At 36.3% G+C, this 13,009-nt stretch overlaps 1 protein-coding gene across 9 annotated transcripts in view; it reads right to left on the bottom strand.

Moving 5' to 3' along the window:
• ERBIN (erbb2 interacting protein) overlaps nt 1-13,009 on the bottom strand; it is a 129,973-nt gene that overhangs the window by 25,855 nt on the left and 91,109 nt on the right. For all 9 annotated transcript variants that reach the window (NM_001206153.2, XM_005221458.5, XM_024981265.2 and 6 more), the window contains 4 exons: nt 8,952-9,051; nt 5,198-5,319; nt 3,392-3,565; nt 2,148-2,333 (listed from right to left, as the gene is read on the bottom strand). In NM_001206153.2, coding sequence (NP_001193082.1) covers nt 2,148-2,333; nt 3,392-3,565; nt 5,198-5,319; nt 8,952-9,051 — 582 coding nt within the window. The remainder of the gene's footprint in view (nt 1-2,147; nt 2,334-3,391; nt 3,566-5,197; nt 5,320-8,951; nt 9,052-13,009) is intronic.

Consider the following 13,009-nt stretch of genomic DNA (forward strand, 5'->3'; position numbering starts at 1 on the left):
GTACATGCTTAAAGTACATTACTGAAAGTACAATTACTGAAAGTACAATTACTGAAAGTACATTACTGAAAGTTGCCAAGCTAGAAACTCACAAGGCAGATTATCTTTTAAAATAATAACTCTGATACTAAAGGTTTATAGAAAGAGAGACTGGCAGAAAGAAAACTGGGTATAGCAATAGTCTTGAACAAAAAAGACTACACCTGTCCTGCAATGGCAGTAATAGCTAGTACAGAAAAAAAAAAGAACTGGGCAGAAATTTTATTATCATTAACAGAACTTGACTGGTACAATGAATACAAACAATGAGATAATAGGATGAGGAGGTTTGTCTCAGCCTTTTGATATCTGCAGCATCTAAACTGCTGACCAGACCTTCTTCTCCATGAGACTATATTATACCTGGGCTTCTGCGAACTCTAGTCTCCTAAACCTCCCACCACCTTTCTGTTTCCTTTGCTCATGTCAATTAATTTTCCTGCAGTTTGCTCATATTCTTTCCTTTCTTACTCTTTCCCCCATAGCTACTGCATTTTTTTCCCCAATGATTATGTTTATTTTAATTAAAACTTTTTATTTATTTTGACCATGCCCCACAGCATGTGGGGTCTTAGTTCCGCAACCAATGAGCAAACCTGTGTCCCTTGAATTGGAAGCATGGAGTCTTAACCACTAGGCCACCAGGGAAGTTACAATGATTATGTTTAATGTAGATAATTCCGCTAAAAAATGTTCAGTGGCTCCCCAAAGACTATAGTATAGAACATTAAGTCCAGATTTCTCAGCATAGCTATCAGGAAACAATCTACTCTACTAATTTTATTTCATTAACTATATCCCCTGGTACATTTGGTCAGATGGTCTGACCAATGCTCTTTCCTACATTTTCTAAAGGCGGTTCTTTTGCTCTCATATTCTTTTCACATTTCATTCAATTCTCCTATTTCTATTAACTGAAATACTTCAAAATACAAGTTAAACGTTTCCTTCACCTCAAAGCATCTATGGTTCTTTATAGCCAGAAAATACCTCTTTCTAAATTTCTATAAAACTTAATACCTCCAGCAGTTTATGAGGCGAATGTAGAATGGTGCAATCACTTTTGGAAAACTGGCAGTTTCTCAAACAGTTAAACATAGAGTTACCATACAATCTAGCAAATCAACTCTAGAAGAAAGAGGATGTATTTTCTTTGGGTATAAACTATACCCAAGAGAAAAGAAAATATATATCCACACAAAAACTTGTATACAAATATTCAAAGGAACCTCACTCATCATTAGAGACAAAATGTGGAAATAACTCAAATGTTCATAATGGACAATGACAATGAAATATACAGACATTAAAAAAAAATGGATGAAGTACTGACCCGTGCTACAATATGAATAATCTTGATGATATTGTGTTAAATGAAACAAAGACTACAAACTGTATGATTACATTTATATGAAATGCCAAGAACAGACAAATCTAGAGGCGAAGACTACTAGTTGCTCAGGACTGGGGAGGAGGATATAGACATTGTAGGGAGACAACTAAGAAGTACGGGCTTTCTTTTAGGGTAATCAAAATGTTCCAAAAGTGTTTGTGGTGAGGATTGCACAACTTTCAGTACACTAAAAGCCACTGAACTGCACCCTTTATTTAAATGAGTGAGTTGTATAGTATATGAGTCACACCTCAATAAAGCTGCTTTAAAAAAAAAAAAAAAAAAAAAGCTTTTATTGATCCAAGGGAAAAATCTCTTTTAAAAGTCTCAGATATTCAAGGAAAAAAAAAAAACTTTACAATCAATGATAAACGCCTAAATAAGTCAAATAACTGACTTATTATTTGGTAAACCAACAGCAACTTTTTCATTTTTAAGTTACTGAGATTAAAGCAATTGCTATTATAAATTTTACAGAATTAGAACTGCCACAATCTAATTTAAATAGTAAAAATTTTTATAACCTCTGTACTCCAATGTTGAAGCTTAAGTGATAAATGAGTGGTAAACAAATACGATGAAATTTCTCAATGGCAAAACTGTATTAGTGTATTTTCTGCTATTGGTATCAGGTTTCCCCTACCTTTAGTTAGCAACAATGAAATGTTAAATTCTTATCATTTAACATTACTCCAGAATAATCATAAAGCCATACCTCAAAAACATCATCATGATTAACAATATGCTTCAAGTTCTCAGAGGCTTTCACATTTGCAGTCACTGGCAGATTTCCAGAACTGACCTCAGCTTCAGGTTCACTGGTCTTCTGTATAGAGTTTCCTATCATATACTTTTCTCTTTCATCAGCTTTGCTTCTTACTGGAGTGATACTTTCAGAAGTCTAAGCAAAAGAAAAGATAAAAGAACTCACATTCTTTACACCTATTACTGTATTAAAGTTCAGATGAAAATTTAAAAGTATATTCCTATTATGGGTAAACTGAAGAAGTTTTAAACACGGAAATCTGTAGCACTGAGAGAGAAAACGCTCACTGTGGGAACAGGCAGTCACAAAGGTCCATAAGCCACATTAAACTTGACAATTTAGCTAAGGTTCCATTTCATCCTAGAAGGTGCAAAGCTGCTATTTATGAGTGAGTCACTTGGCATGTGCAAACTCAGGAAGGTTCGATTTTTTCCTGCTCTTTGTGGAACAAATAGAAACTTCAGTGACAGGATAAAACTTCTGTTTCTGTGATACAGATGCAGAGGGAAAGTTCATTAAAGGAACACACAATTTAGGGATCTGTGTAGGTTTCGGAAACATCCTAGGGAAACGTCAATGATCTGTCACAGTAATTACATTTAAAATGAAAACTGGGTAGAATGGATCAATATTACCAGGGGAAAAAGCATTCCTATAAACCATGAACTTTCTGACATTCATTATCTTATTCTTTGTTCAGGCAATGTTAGTTCAAAAGCTATGCTGACACTCTCCTGCCCATCTGGACAGTCTGTAACCACAACTGAAGTGGTAATAATAGCATTTCAGTTTGCTCACTATGATAGCTTTTAGTTCAGGTATGTGAAAACTCTGGTCACCTGATGTGAAGAGCCAACTCACTGGAAAAGACCCTGATGCTGGGAAAGATTGAGGGTAGGAGGAGATAGGGGCAGCAGAGGATGAGATGGTTAGATAGCATCACTGACTCAATGGACATGAGTCTGAGCAAACTCTGGGAGATAGTGAAGGACACGGAAGCCTGGCATGCTGCCATCCATGGGGATGCAAAGAGTTGGAGATGACTGAACAACAACAACAATCTGAGAATACTCCCTAAGTCTGGGAGTGTATTTTGGTGTATACAAAAAGGATCATTGTATCAATTATCATTTAAAAATTTTAAAGAACTGGAAATAGACTTTAGTCAATGGTTTTAAATTGAGCTTTCTAACCTTCACACCCACATCATTGTTTACAACTTGCTGATCTTCATGTGGTTTCAAATCTTTTCCAGAGTCTTCATTAGTCTCTTCATCTTTTAATCTATGTACAATGGTTTGAACAGTTTTGACCATATTCTTAAGCTCATCCGGATATGGTGTTGGATATCTCTTCAAATTTCCCTCCTACAGAAATAAAATAAGTGATAAATTAAATTATCTCACAATTCAAAATACAGGTATTTCTTTAAAAAAACGTTTATTGGAGTATAGTTGATTTACAATGTTGTGTTATTTTCTGCTGTAGAGCTAACTGAATCAGCTACGCCTATACACAGATGGACTCTTTTTCAGGTTTCCCATATAGGCCATTACAGAGTATTGAGTAGAGGTCCCTCTCTATACAGAAGGTTCCTATTAGTTATCTACAGATAAATATTTCTAACACCAATCTCAAAATTTAATCTATAGTCCATCTTAATTATACTACATACCTAGCTCATAACGTAACTGTGAAGACAGATGATAGGCCTTTGAAAGCATTTTAGATCAATAAATGTATGGTTTTATTGATAGTAAAAAAAAAAAACTTCACAGTTACAGATTTCAATGTTTTAAAAGCTTTTTTTAGTAGACTTAAATATATTCCATTTGGAGATATATGGTATGGATATTGCCAACACTGCACTTGGCTTTGAAACAGATACATGTTTTCCAGCTAGATAATTATGCAAACAGACATAAAATTCCTACATTATGATGACTTATGTGCCAGAAACCAAACAACTCTAAGATCAGCCTAATCATCATTTTCTAGAATTCAGCCAGGTTTATTATACAAGGGAAAAATAATCACGTCCGTAACTAACTTGGAAATGTGTATTTGCTACTTCTATTACTACAACACAGTCTCATAAAGAAACAAAATGTTCCCCTCAAAGAGTTGTTCATCCCTTTAATATATAAATAAATAATTAAAGAAAGGAAAGGGGGAAACAATAATCTGTTTTGCTCTTTTATTTATGTACACTATGAAATTTGTTTTTTATTCACACTATTTTATATTATTCTCAAATACTTTCACATCATAAATGTAGTGGATCAATAAAATTTCAAGCGCCTTGAGGGTAAGGAATGAAACAAATACTTCTTTGTATCTTTGAAAGTAGCACAGATGAGCTATATGCTGCTGCTGAGTCACTTCAGTCGTGTCTGACTCTGTGCGACTCCATAGATGGCAGCCCACCAGGATGCCCGGTCCCTGGGATTCTCCAGGCAAGAACACTGGAGTGGGTTGCCATTTCCTTCTCCAATGCATGAAAGTGAAAAGTGAAAGTGAAGTCGCTCAGTCGTGTCCGACCCTCAGCGACCCCATGGACTGCAGCCCTCCAGGCTCCTCCATCCATGGGATTTTCCAGGCAAGAGTACTGGAGTGGGGTGCCACTGCCTTCTCTGAAAATAGCACAGATGAGCTATATAGTACCTAATAAATGCAGGCTTCCCAGGTGGTGCTAGTGGTAAAGAGCCCGCCTGCCAATGCAGGATACAGTAGGAGACACAGGGTTGAGAGGATCCCTGGAGAAGGGGTCCCCTGGAGGTGGGGTCCCCTGGAGGTGGGGTCCCCTGGAGGAGGGATCCCCCTGGCAACCCACTCCAGGATTCTTGCTGGGAGGATCCCATGGACAGAGGAGCCTGGTAGGCTTATGGTCCACGGGGTCGCAAAGAGTCAGACAGGACTGAAACGATTTAGCATACATGCAACTTATTTAAAATTTAAGAGACCTGTTTAAAATTTGAAGGAAAAAAGAACAGACTCACTCTGGGAGGTGCCTCCCTTTCATCTTTGTCTTCATCACATTCAAACGCCACTTGAGCTCGCTGTTTTCTCTGTTCCTCCCACAATGAAGGATTAAAACTTTCATTATCTGATATAAACATAACTAGAGAAAAACAGAAACAAACAAAACCCCACTATATTTTACTATAATTATGAAAAACTGTTACTTGCTCATAATTTTATAAGATGTTCATTATAATAAATCAAGACTGTCGATGTCAGCAGCTATAAATGCTACACTAACAACTAGGCTGTATTTCTAACATTTCTTCACAACAGCAATCACACATCTTTTCTTTCTTAAAGCTGATTTGTCTTGTTTTTTTATGAGAAAGATTTCTGAAGAGAATACAATATAATTAGCACATTATAGATACGTAATTGTGTGTAGTTCCCTACAAAAAATAACACGGTAATACACAAATCATTTCATTCAAGTTTTGGCATTCAGAAATCTTAATTCCAATATTGTTTATTATGTACTAGAGGAAGGGAGTTAACACAAAAAAATGGAAATATTTTGGTAAAAAATGACTACCCTGATGGCCCCTACTTGCATTAAACATTATACATAGTTTGACTATGTAAACAAAGTGATTGCAAGATATTCTTTATATCAAAACTAAGGAAAATTTAAAATTTAACAAACTCAACACTTACATATCCTGCCTGCTATCTGATACAATATTAAATACTTAACAGCTGTCAAAGTTTTTTGCTTCCTCTTAGGCAACGAAAACAAAAGGTAAGGCTTAAAAAATCGATCCATTTGACCAACAGATTAATATATATCATTATACATTAATCCATTGCACAAATCCATTTAATTGCACAAAGTCATTATGGATTAATATATATCACCTTAAAGAAGTTTGTGCAATTAAAAAAAAAATCACAACTTATTTTCTGCCCATTAAAAGAAAACAAAAGAGATTAAAAGCAACTTTTTAGTTAATAGAAAAACAGATAATCCAAATACAGTCAGTTTGATTATTTCCACAAAACCGGCATAATTATCATTTATTTTTAGTCCTTCTTTTGGGCTTCCTACCCTTCTTTAAGCTCATATCCACAGGAAAAATACCATGAAACCAAATACTAACAACAGGAATAAAACTTTATTTACCTTTTTATTTGTTTTAATTACTCAGTTCAAAATTTTTTACTTGCTTTATGTTGTTGCTTAATATTAAATGAATTACAGTGTTTGTTTGTGCAACGAGGTTCAAATTCCTGGGAAGCCTTCCTGACATACTTTTTGTGGTATACTCGGAAAAGCAAGCAGAGCCAAGCAGTTTCCAACAAAGTCTACTTCCAGGATTGAGAGAGAGGATTTCCCCTCCCATCTTAGGGTTGTTCTGCTACCAGAAGCATTCTTGAAGAGAATCTAATAAAACACTACAGATGTGTGACTTTGTGCAATTCCCTACAAAAAGTAACATGGTAATTATATAAATATTTCATTCAAGGTTTGGCACTCAGAACTTGTCTTCCTAATTCCAATACTGTTCGTTATGTACTAGAGGTGAGGATGAGGGTTAAGACTCCCAATCCTCAGCCCAGCCCAAAGATCTCTAAGAGTTTTAGATTATATCAAAGCAATTTTACATCAGAATTTTTTCAGAACCCCAAGGAAAGTAACTTTTACCATTCCTCTCACTACTGTCAACTTCTGGTCACCTATACTTTCTACCCTTTAGTACAAATCTCACATCTTTTGAGATTCAGGGCATCAGGCAGTAACATTACTTTTTCTGCATTTTAGAGGCCACTAGATCTGATCACACTGGCATATTCATTCGGGATTCTAGCATTTGCATAGCATGTTTCTCTCTACCTATATGTCATAAGTGAAAGTCACTCGGTTGTGTCTGACTCTTTGCAATCCCATGGACTATACACAGTCCATGGAATTCTCTAGGCCAGAATACTGGAGTGGGTAGCCTTTCCCTTCTCCAGGGGATCTTCCCAACCCAGGGATTGAACCCAGGTTTCCCACACTGCAGGCAGATTCTTTACCAAATAAGGCACCAGGGAAGCCCAAGAATACTGGAGTGGGTAGCCTATCCCTTCTCCAGCAGATCTTCCTGACCCAGGAATCGATCCGGGGTCTCCTGCATTGCAGGCGGATTCTTTACCAACTGAGCTATCAGGAAAGCCCTATCTACCTAAGACCTGCCAAAATCCTGAATGATGACAAATGTGTGATGACCCCAATAACACAATACAATACAATTTCATAATTTCTTGATGTCCTCTATTTCAGTGTCCATTTGCATCTCACCCATGTGATTCAAAATCATGGTACTCCTCAAGACCTTAGCTTGTGTAATACCTGACCACTCCATTTGTCCTTCTAAATCATTCACTTACTATTGCTGGTAAGTGTTGAGTTCCTTAACCTCATTTCCTTTCCTTCCTGTAAAAGAATTCTTTTACTCCCTTCTCTATTTACCTTAGATTTCATGACATATTATTTGTACCACTCTCATCTTTTTTCCCCCTTTCCTTAAGTCATACCTACCCAGTAAATCCTGTAACATGGTATTTCAATCACCTACCTTCTGAGCCTTGGAATTCAACCAGAGAAAAATGATATAACCTTGTGGTTTAGAACCACTACAAATTTATGGTATTCCTTACTCTTTGTTCCATCTTCAACACTGCTCAGGAATTCATTCCAAGTCAGCCTGCTCTCCCACACAAAATCACCACCACTTACCTCAAATGCCCTTCCCCCAACCTTTTCAGGCAATTTTCTCTTTGACTTCACTGAGAAAGTAAATATAATAAAAACCCTCAGACTGATGCTGCTCCCCAATATCCTGTTAGTTATAAATTCATTGTTATATGGATCCATTCTTTCCGTTTTTCCTGTTTAAGACTGATTCCTCTAACCAGGCTCAAGATACCACACCTTCTCTTTCAAATTTACCCATCATTATCCCCCTGTCACATCATGAGCTTCTTGAAATTAAGTATTTAAGATCTTAAATACTTAGATCTGGGACTTCTCTGGCGATCCAGTTGTTACAAGACTCTGTGCTTGCAATGCACAGGACATGGGTTCAATACCTGGTTGGGGAACAAACACCCCACATGCCTCAAGAAGCAGCCAGGGGTGGGGCAAAGATCTTAAATACTTAGATCTAACACAATTCCTGGCACATGTGTGGTAATAAAAATAGAATGAATTAAATGTGAAGTGTCTACTCTCAAAGTATGAAAAATTCCACCTTAAGCACATTATGTTTTCTGACTTATTTCTCAGACACTGTGATAAAGGAAAATGCTTCTCTTTCAGTTAAAAAGAAATTCAGCTGCCTGACCATTCAAAATGTAGTTTCTGATTCAGTACTGTGAGTATACTAGTTATAGTGCTCTCATTATACCCATAGTGAAATACTTTACACATGAACTCTAAGGGAACTCAGAATATTATGAACTTATCTCATACTTTTCTGTTGAAGTCTCCCCACACTAAAATGCATCTAACAAAATCAAAGGATCATTTAAGGAAACATGGTATAGATATACCTCTAAATTCAACTATATATAACTCTGAGATGCTGCCTTATTTTCCCATTTTCAGAGAACTTCATTAACCAATTCTCTAAATTTTCTTCAAACTAGTAAAAGTCTTTGAGACTTAAAATTCAATTCACATCTTTGCTACACTTTATCAGTTATTAGTTTTTTTTTTTTTTTAAAGAAAAGAGATTCTTAAATTCCTACCATCCTCAGTTCTTGGCTGCTGAGGGAACATGTAGTTAGTAAGCACCATTTTCTGGGTCTCTGAATCAGTCTCTTTTTGAAGAGGTATCAGGGGTTTGGACTAGGAAAAGAAAATAAATATTTAATTTTCAATAATCCTATAACAAATACATATTGAGCAATACTTCTGAATAAGTACTCATCATTTTTTCTAGGTTACAAAAAATTTTAATATACATAATAAAACTTTAAACATTGATTTGAAACCTTTTACAAAACTAAAAAATAAAATTTAGCTTTTAATACAAAGCAAACTCATACTGTATTGCAATTATCACTATCAATAGTTTTAAAAGTTCTCATATATTAAGTACATTACATATATCCACAGTCCAATAATTACTTATCACAGTGATTTTAATAACACCAAAAACTAAGCCTCTTCATTTTATGTTATTTTGCCCCTACTAGCATTCCCCTTGGAGAAGATGCTTTTGCAGAAACGAGTTAAGAGGTTTAGTCTAGTTATTTGCAGGTTTATTTTAGCTGAAAACAGAGTACAAACAGTAGGCTGTAACCTTTTCTATTCTCTCTTATCCCTGTGTCTCCTTTCTCCATTGATTCAACACCAAATTACTCACGGGCAGAGCTAGAAACTCCAATTATTTCAGATCTCATTTTTCCTTACGACTTTTCCCCTAACTAGTTATTAAGTGTTCTCAATTTACTTCTTAAAATAACTAATATTTTTGCCAGCCTATTGACCTAACATTCTACCAATCTAAGCCTTGGCTAACTCCAGACAAGCAGGAACAATCCAATTCTCCCCTCAACCTGCCACTCCACCAATTAAGTCTTTGGACTTACTCTTGTGAAAACTGTGCCACTAGCTAATGTCATCCTATAATCTTACTTCCATTCAGTTATTTCCTCTGTGCCCCTATCCTTGTTTCACAGTAAAGATACTGCCCTGTGTCTCAAACATCATCAGTGAGAACTTTCTTGGCCTTCTCAGATAATAGCAATGGTAGACGTACTCCCTTCCCAAAGACAGCACTGCCCTATAGCCTTTTCAGATACAAGTTGCTGCTTCTCCCACACTGCATAAATCCTAGTTCAGTAGGTGGAGATAGTTTACAAATGCTACAAGATCATTACTTCTCTTTCAAGTATAAACACCCCTTCTTTTGAGAAAGATTAAGCCCTGCTTCACTCAAGCTCCTTTCCTAATATATGTCTCTCAATGACCTTCTAGTAGTATCCAACTTCTTCTGACTCTTTTATGCCAAATCCTTCAATAGTAATGTGTAATTCTATAGATATAAAAATGACACAGCCATACTGTTAGCCCAATGATTTCTCAGTAGATGAGAAGTGGGTTGGAAGAAGCAAAGAAATCTACTTAGGTGGAAATATCAAAATTATATGGGAGGGACTTCCCTGGTGGCCATGTAGTTAGGATGTTGGGCTTTCACTGCTATGGTTCAATCCCAGGTTGGAGAACTGAGATCATGCAAGCTGTGTGGCATGGCAAAAAAAAAAAAAGAACACAACTAAATTTAATTACACAGGTAGTTACATAAAAGACAAAGTTAAAAAAAATTATCTGGGATGGGAATTCTCCAGCAGTCCAGTGGTCAGGGTTCTGGGTTTGATCCTTGGTTGGGGAATATCACATGTTATGTGATGTGACTAAATAAATAAATAAATTTTTAAAGGTAAAATTTATGTTAAAAAATTATCTGAGAGGCTTCTAAAAAACTAATCACACTCCTAAAAAAGTTCAAAATTAACTGTGGCAACGGTTGTACAATTCTATGAATATATTAAAACCTCAGAATTATGCACTTTAGGTGAGCTGTACAGTACGTGATTTTTATTTCAATAAATGCACTATAAGAAAACGAATCATCTTTTATTGAGAGCAGACAGAAAGAGATTGAGAACTATTTATTCCCTAAATACTTAACTCTCCATTCCCTAAATACTTAACTCCAATGATCTATTTCCAATTATCCAGTTATCCAGTTATATCCTTCTACTCCTTTGTCGTAATTTCTCTAATACAGCCTGTTAAATGTTCCTGCTCTGAAATCTAAAATTACTTGTTCAACAAGTATTTTCTAAGTGCCTCCTATATGCAAAGCACTATGACAGGCACTAGGTATAGAGTGGTGAGCAAACCGTCTTTACTGATTCTGTAGAGCTTACAGTATACGAGAGGAGGGACAGAGACAACAAAATAAACTACAATACAATGTAAGAGCTAGGTAGAGAGGGTACAGGGTGCTAAGAAAACACAAAGAAGGAGGTATTTGCTTACCAATCTTGAGTGATGAGGAAAGCATTCCTGAAAGAAAGCTCTCCTCGATGAGGATGAATAGACGTTAACAGGTAAGAAGAAGAAGGAAGAATGCTCCAGGAGCACAGAACTCATTTGGGGAAATGAGAATAAAGATGTGAGGGGAGGAGATAAAACTAGACAATAACAAGACTCAAAGATCAGTTGAGTTATAGTGTGGTTCTGAATGAACTAGGGTGATAGAAGATTAGGCGCTGTGGCAACACTGGAGGAAGAGACCTCTCAGGAAGCTATCTCAATGATTAAGTCAACACTCTCCAACAGAAATATAATATGAGATAAAAAATGAGAACCATAGATAATTTACAGTGTTCTGGTAGCCACGTTTCTAAAAAGAGATTAAATTAATTTTGACAATGTATTTAATCTAAACTTATTCAAAATACTGTCATTTTAATGTGTAATCAATAATAAAAATTGTGATTGATTTTACACTCTGTTCATACTAAGTGTAGAAAATTTAATGTGTATTTTACACTGATAGCACATCTCAATTTGGACTAGTCACAATGACTATTGTTTTGGACAGTGCAGGTCTAACCGAAAGATGATGGTGGACTCTATTTAAGGGAAGGAGGAGCAGGGATAAAGCAAAGCACAGAAACATCTGATATATTAATATTTAATGGTTAAGCCTAAACAGTTTGGTGATTCACTGCACTGAAGTATAGGGAGAATCAGTAGTTAAAAATTACATTCTCAGATCTCTGTCTCCAGCAAGTACTTTTTACTGACCTAGGGAACCCTGGAAAAGAAAAAGATCTGAAGCAGAAGATGAAATGTTCAGTTTTAGGTTGCTTGAATTTGAGACATCTAAGGCGCAGTGTTAAGCAGCGAGTGTGAAGTTAAGGAAAGAGAACTGGGCTGAAGACAATTATTAAAAATAATGATGATATAGTCAGTAACTGGTAACTGTAGCTCAAATGGTAAAGAATCTGCCTGCAATGCAGGAGACCTGGGTTCGATCCCTGGGCTGGGAAGATCCTTTGGAGAAGGGAATGGCTACCTACTCCAGTGTTCTTGCCTGGAGAATCCCATGGACAGAGGAGCCTGGTGGGCTACTGTCCGTGGGATCACAGAGTCAAACACGACAGAGCCACTAACACTACTAAGAGAGTCAGTAACTGGTATAGAGAAAGTAAATAAACCAGAGCCTAGAGCACCATGAGGGGCTTCAACATAAAAGATACTGGCAGAAAAAAATTCCTGAAAAGGAAACTAAGGAGTGCTCAGTCAAAAGACAACCAGCAGAGCATGTAACACAGACTTCATGCAGACTCCTCATTTCATTGCTCCTACCTACTTGCTCATCAATCCCACCAAGACTGTCCCTCTCTTCAACTTTCAACTTTATCACTATCATTCTTTCCTGTCTTGGCTTCTCTTTCCATACCTCACCTTATCTCTTTATAACCAATTTCCTGCCAATTACCAAGACCTCCTTGTTGCATTGGCCTTCTCTTGCACCTGGGTTGACAAAGTACAACCCAGAATTATTCCAACTGCATGCTTTCTCTATATCACACGGTTGAGCACATTCGTATTAACAAGGTTGTGGTAAAAACTTTAAGACTCCCAATGCTGCTTGAAAATTCTTCCACACTTCCTAAATTGAATTTTGAAGAAGACAGTATCTTTGAAAACAATTTTTAATGAAAATAGGATTCAAGAACTGCTAAGAGTTTGGAAAATGTTACAGTCTAAGAATTTTACCACG

The sequence above is a fragment of the Bos taurus genome, chromosome 20 (genome assembly GCF_002263795.3).
Source record: "Bos taurus isolate L1 Dominette 01449 registration number 42190680 breed Hereford chromosome 20, ARS-UCD2.0, whole genome shotgun sequence".
Lineage (NCBI taxonomy): Eukaryota > Metazoa > Chordata > Mammalia > Artiodactyla > Bovidae > Bos > Bos taurus.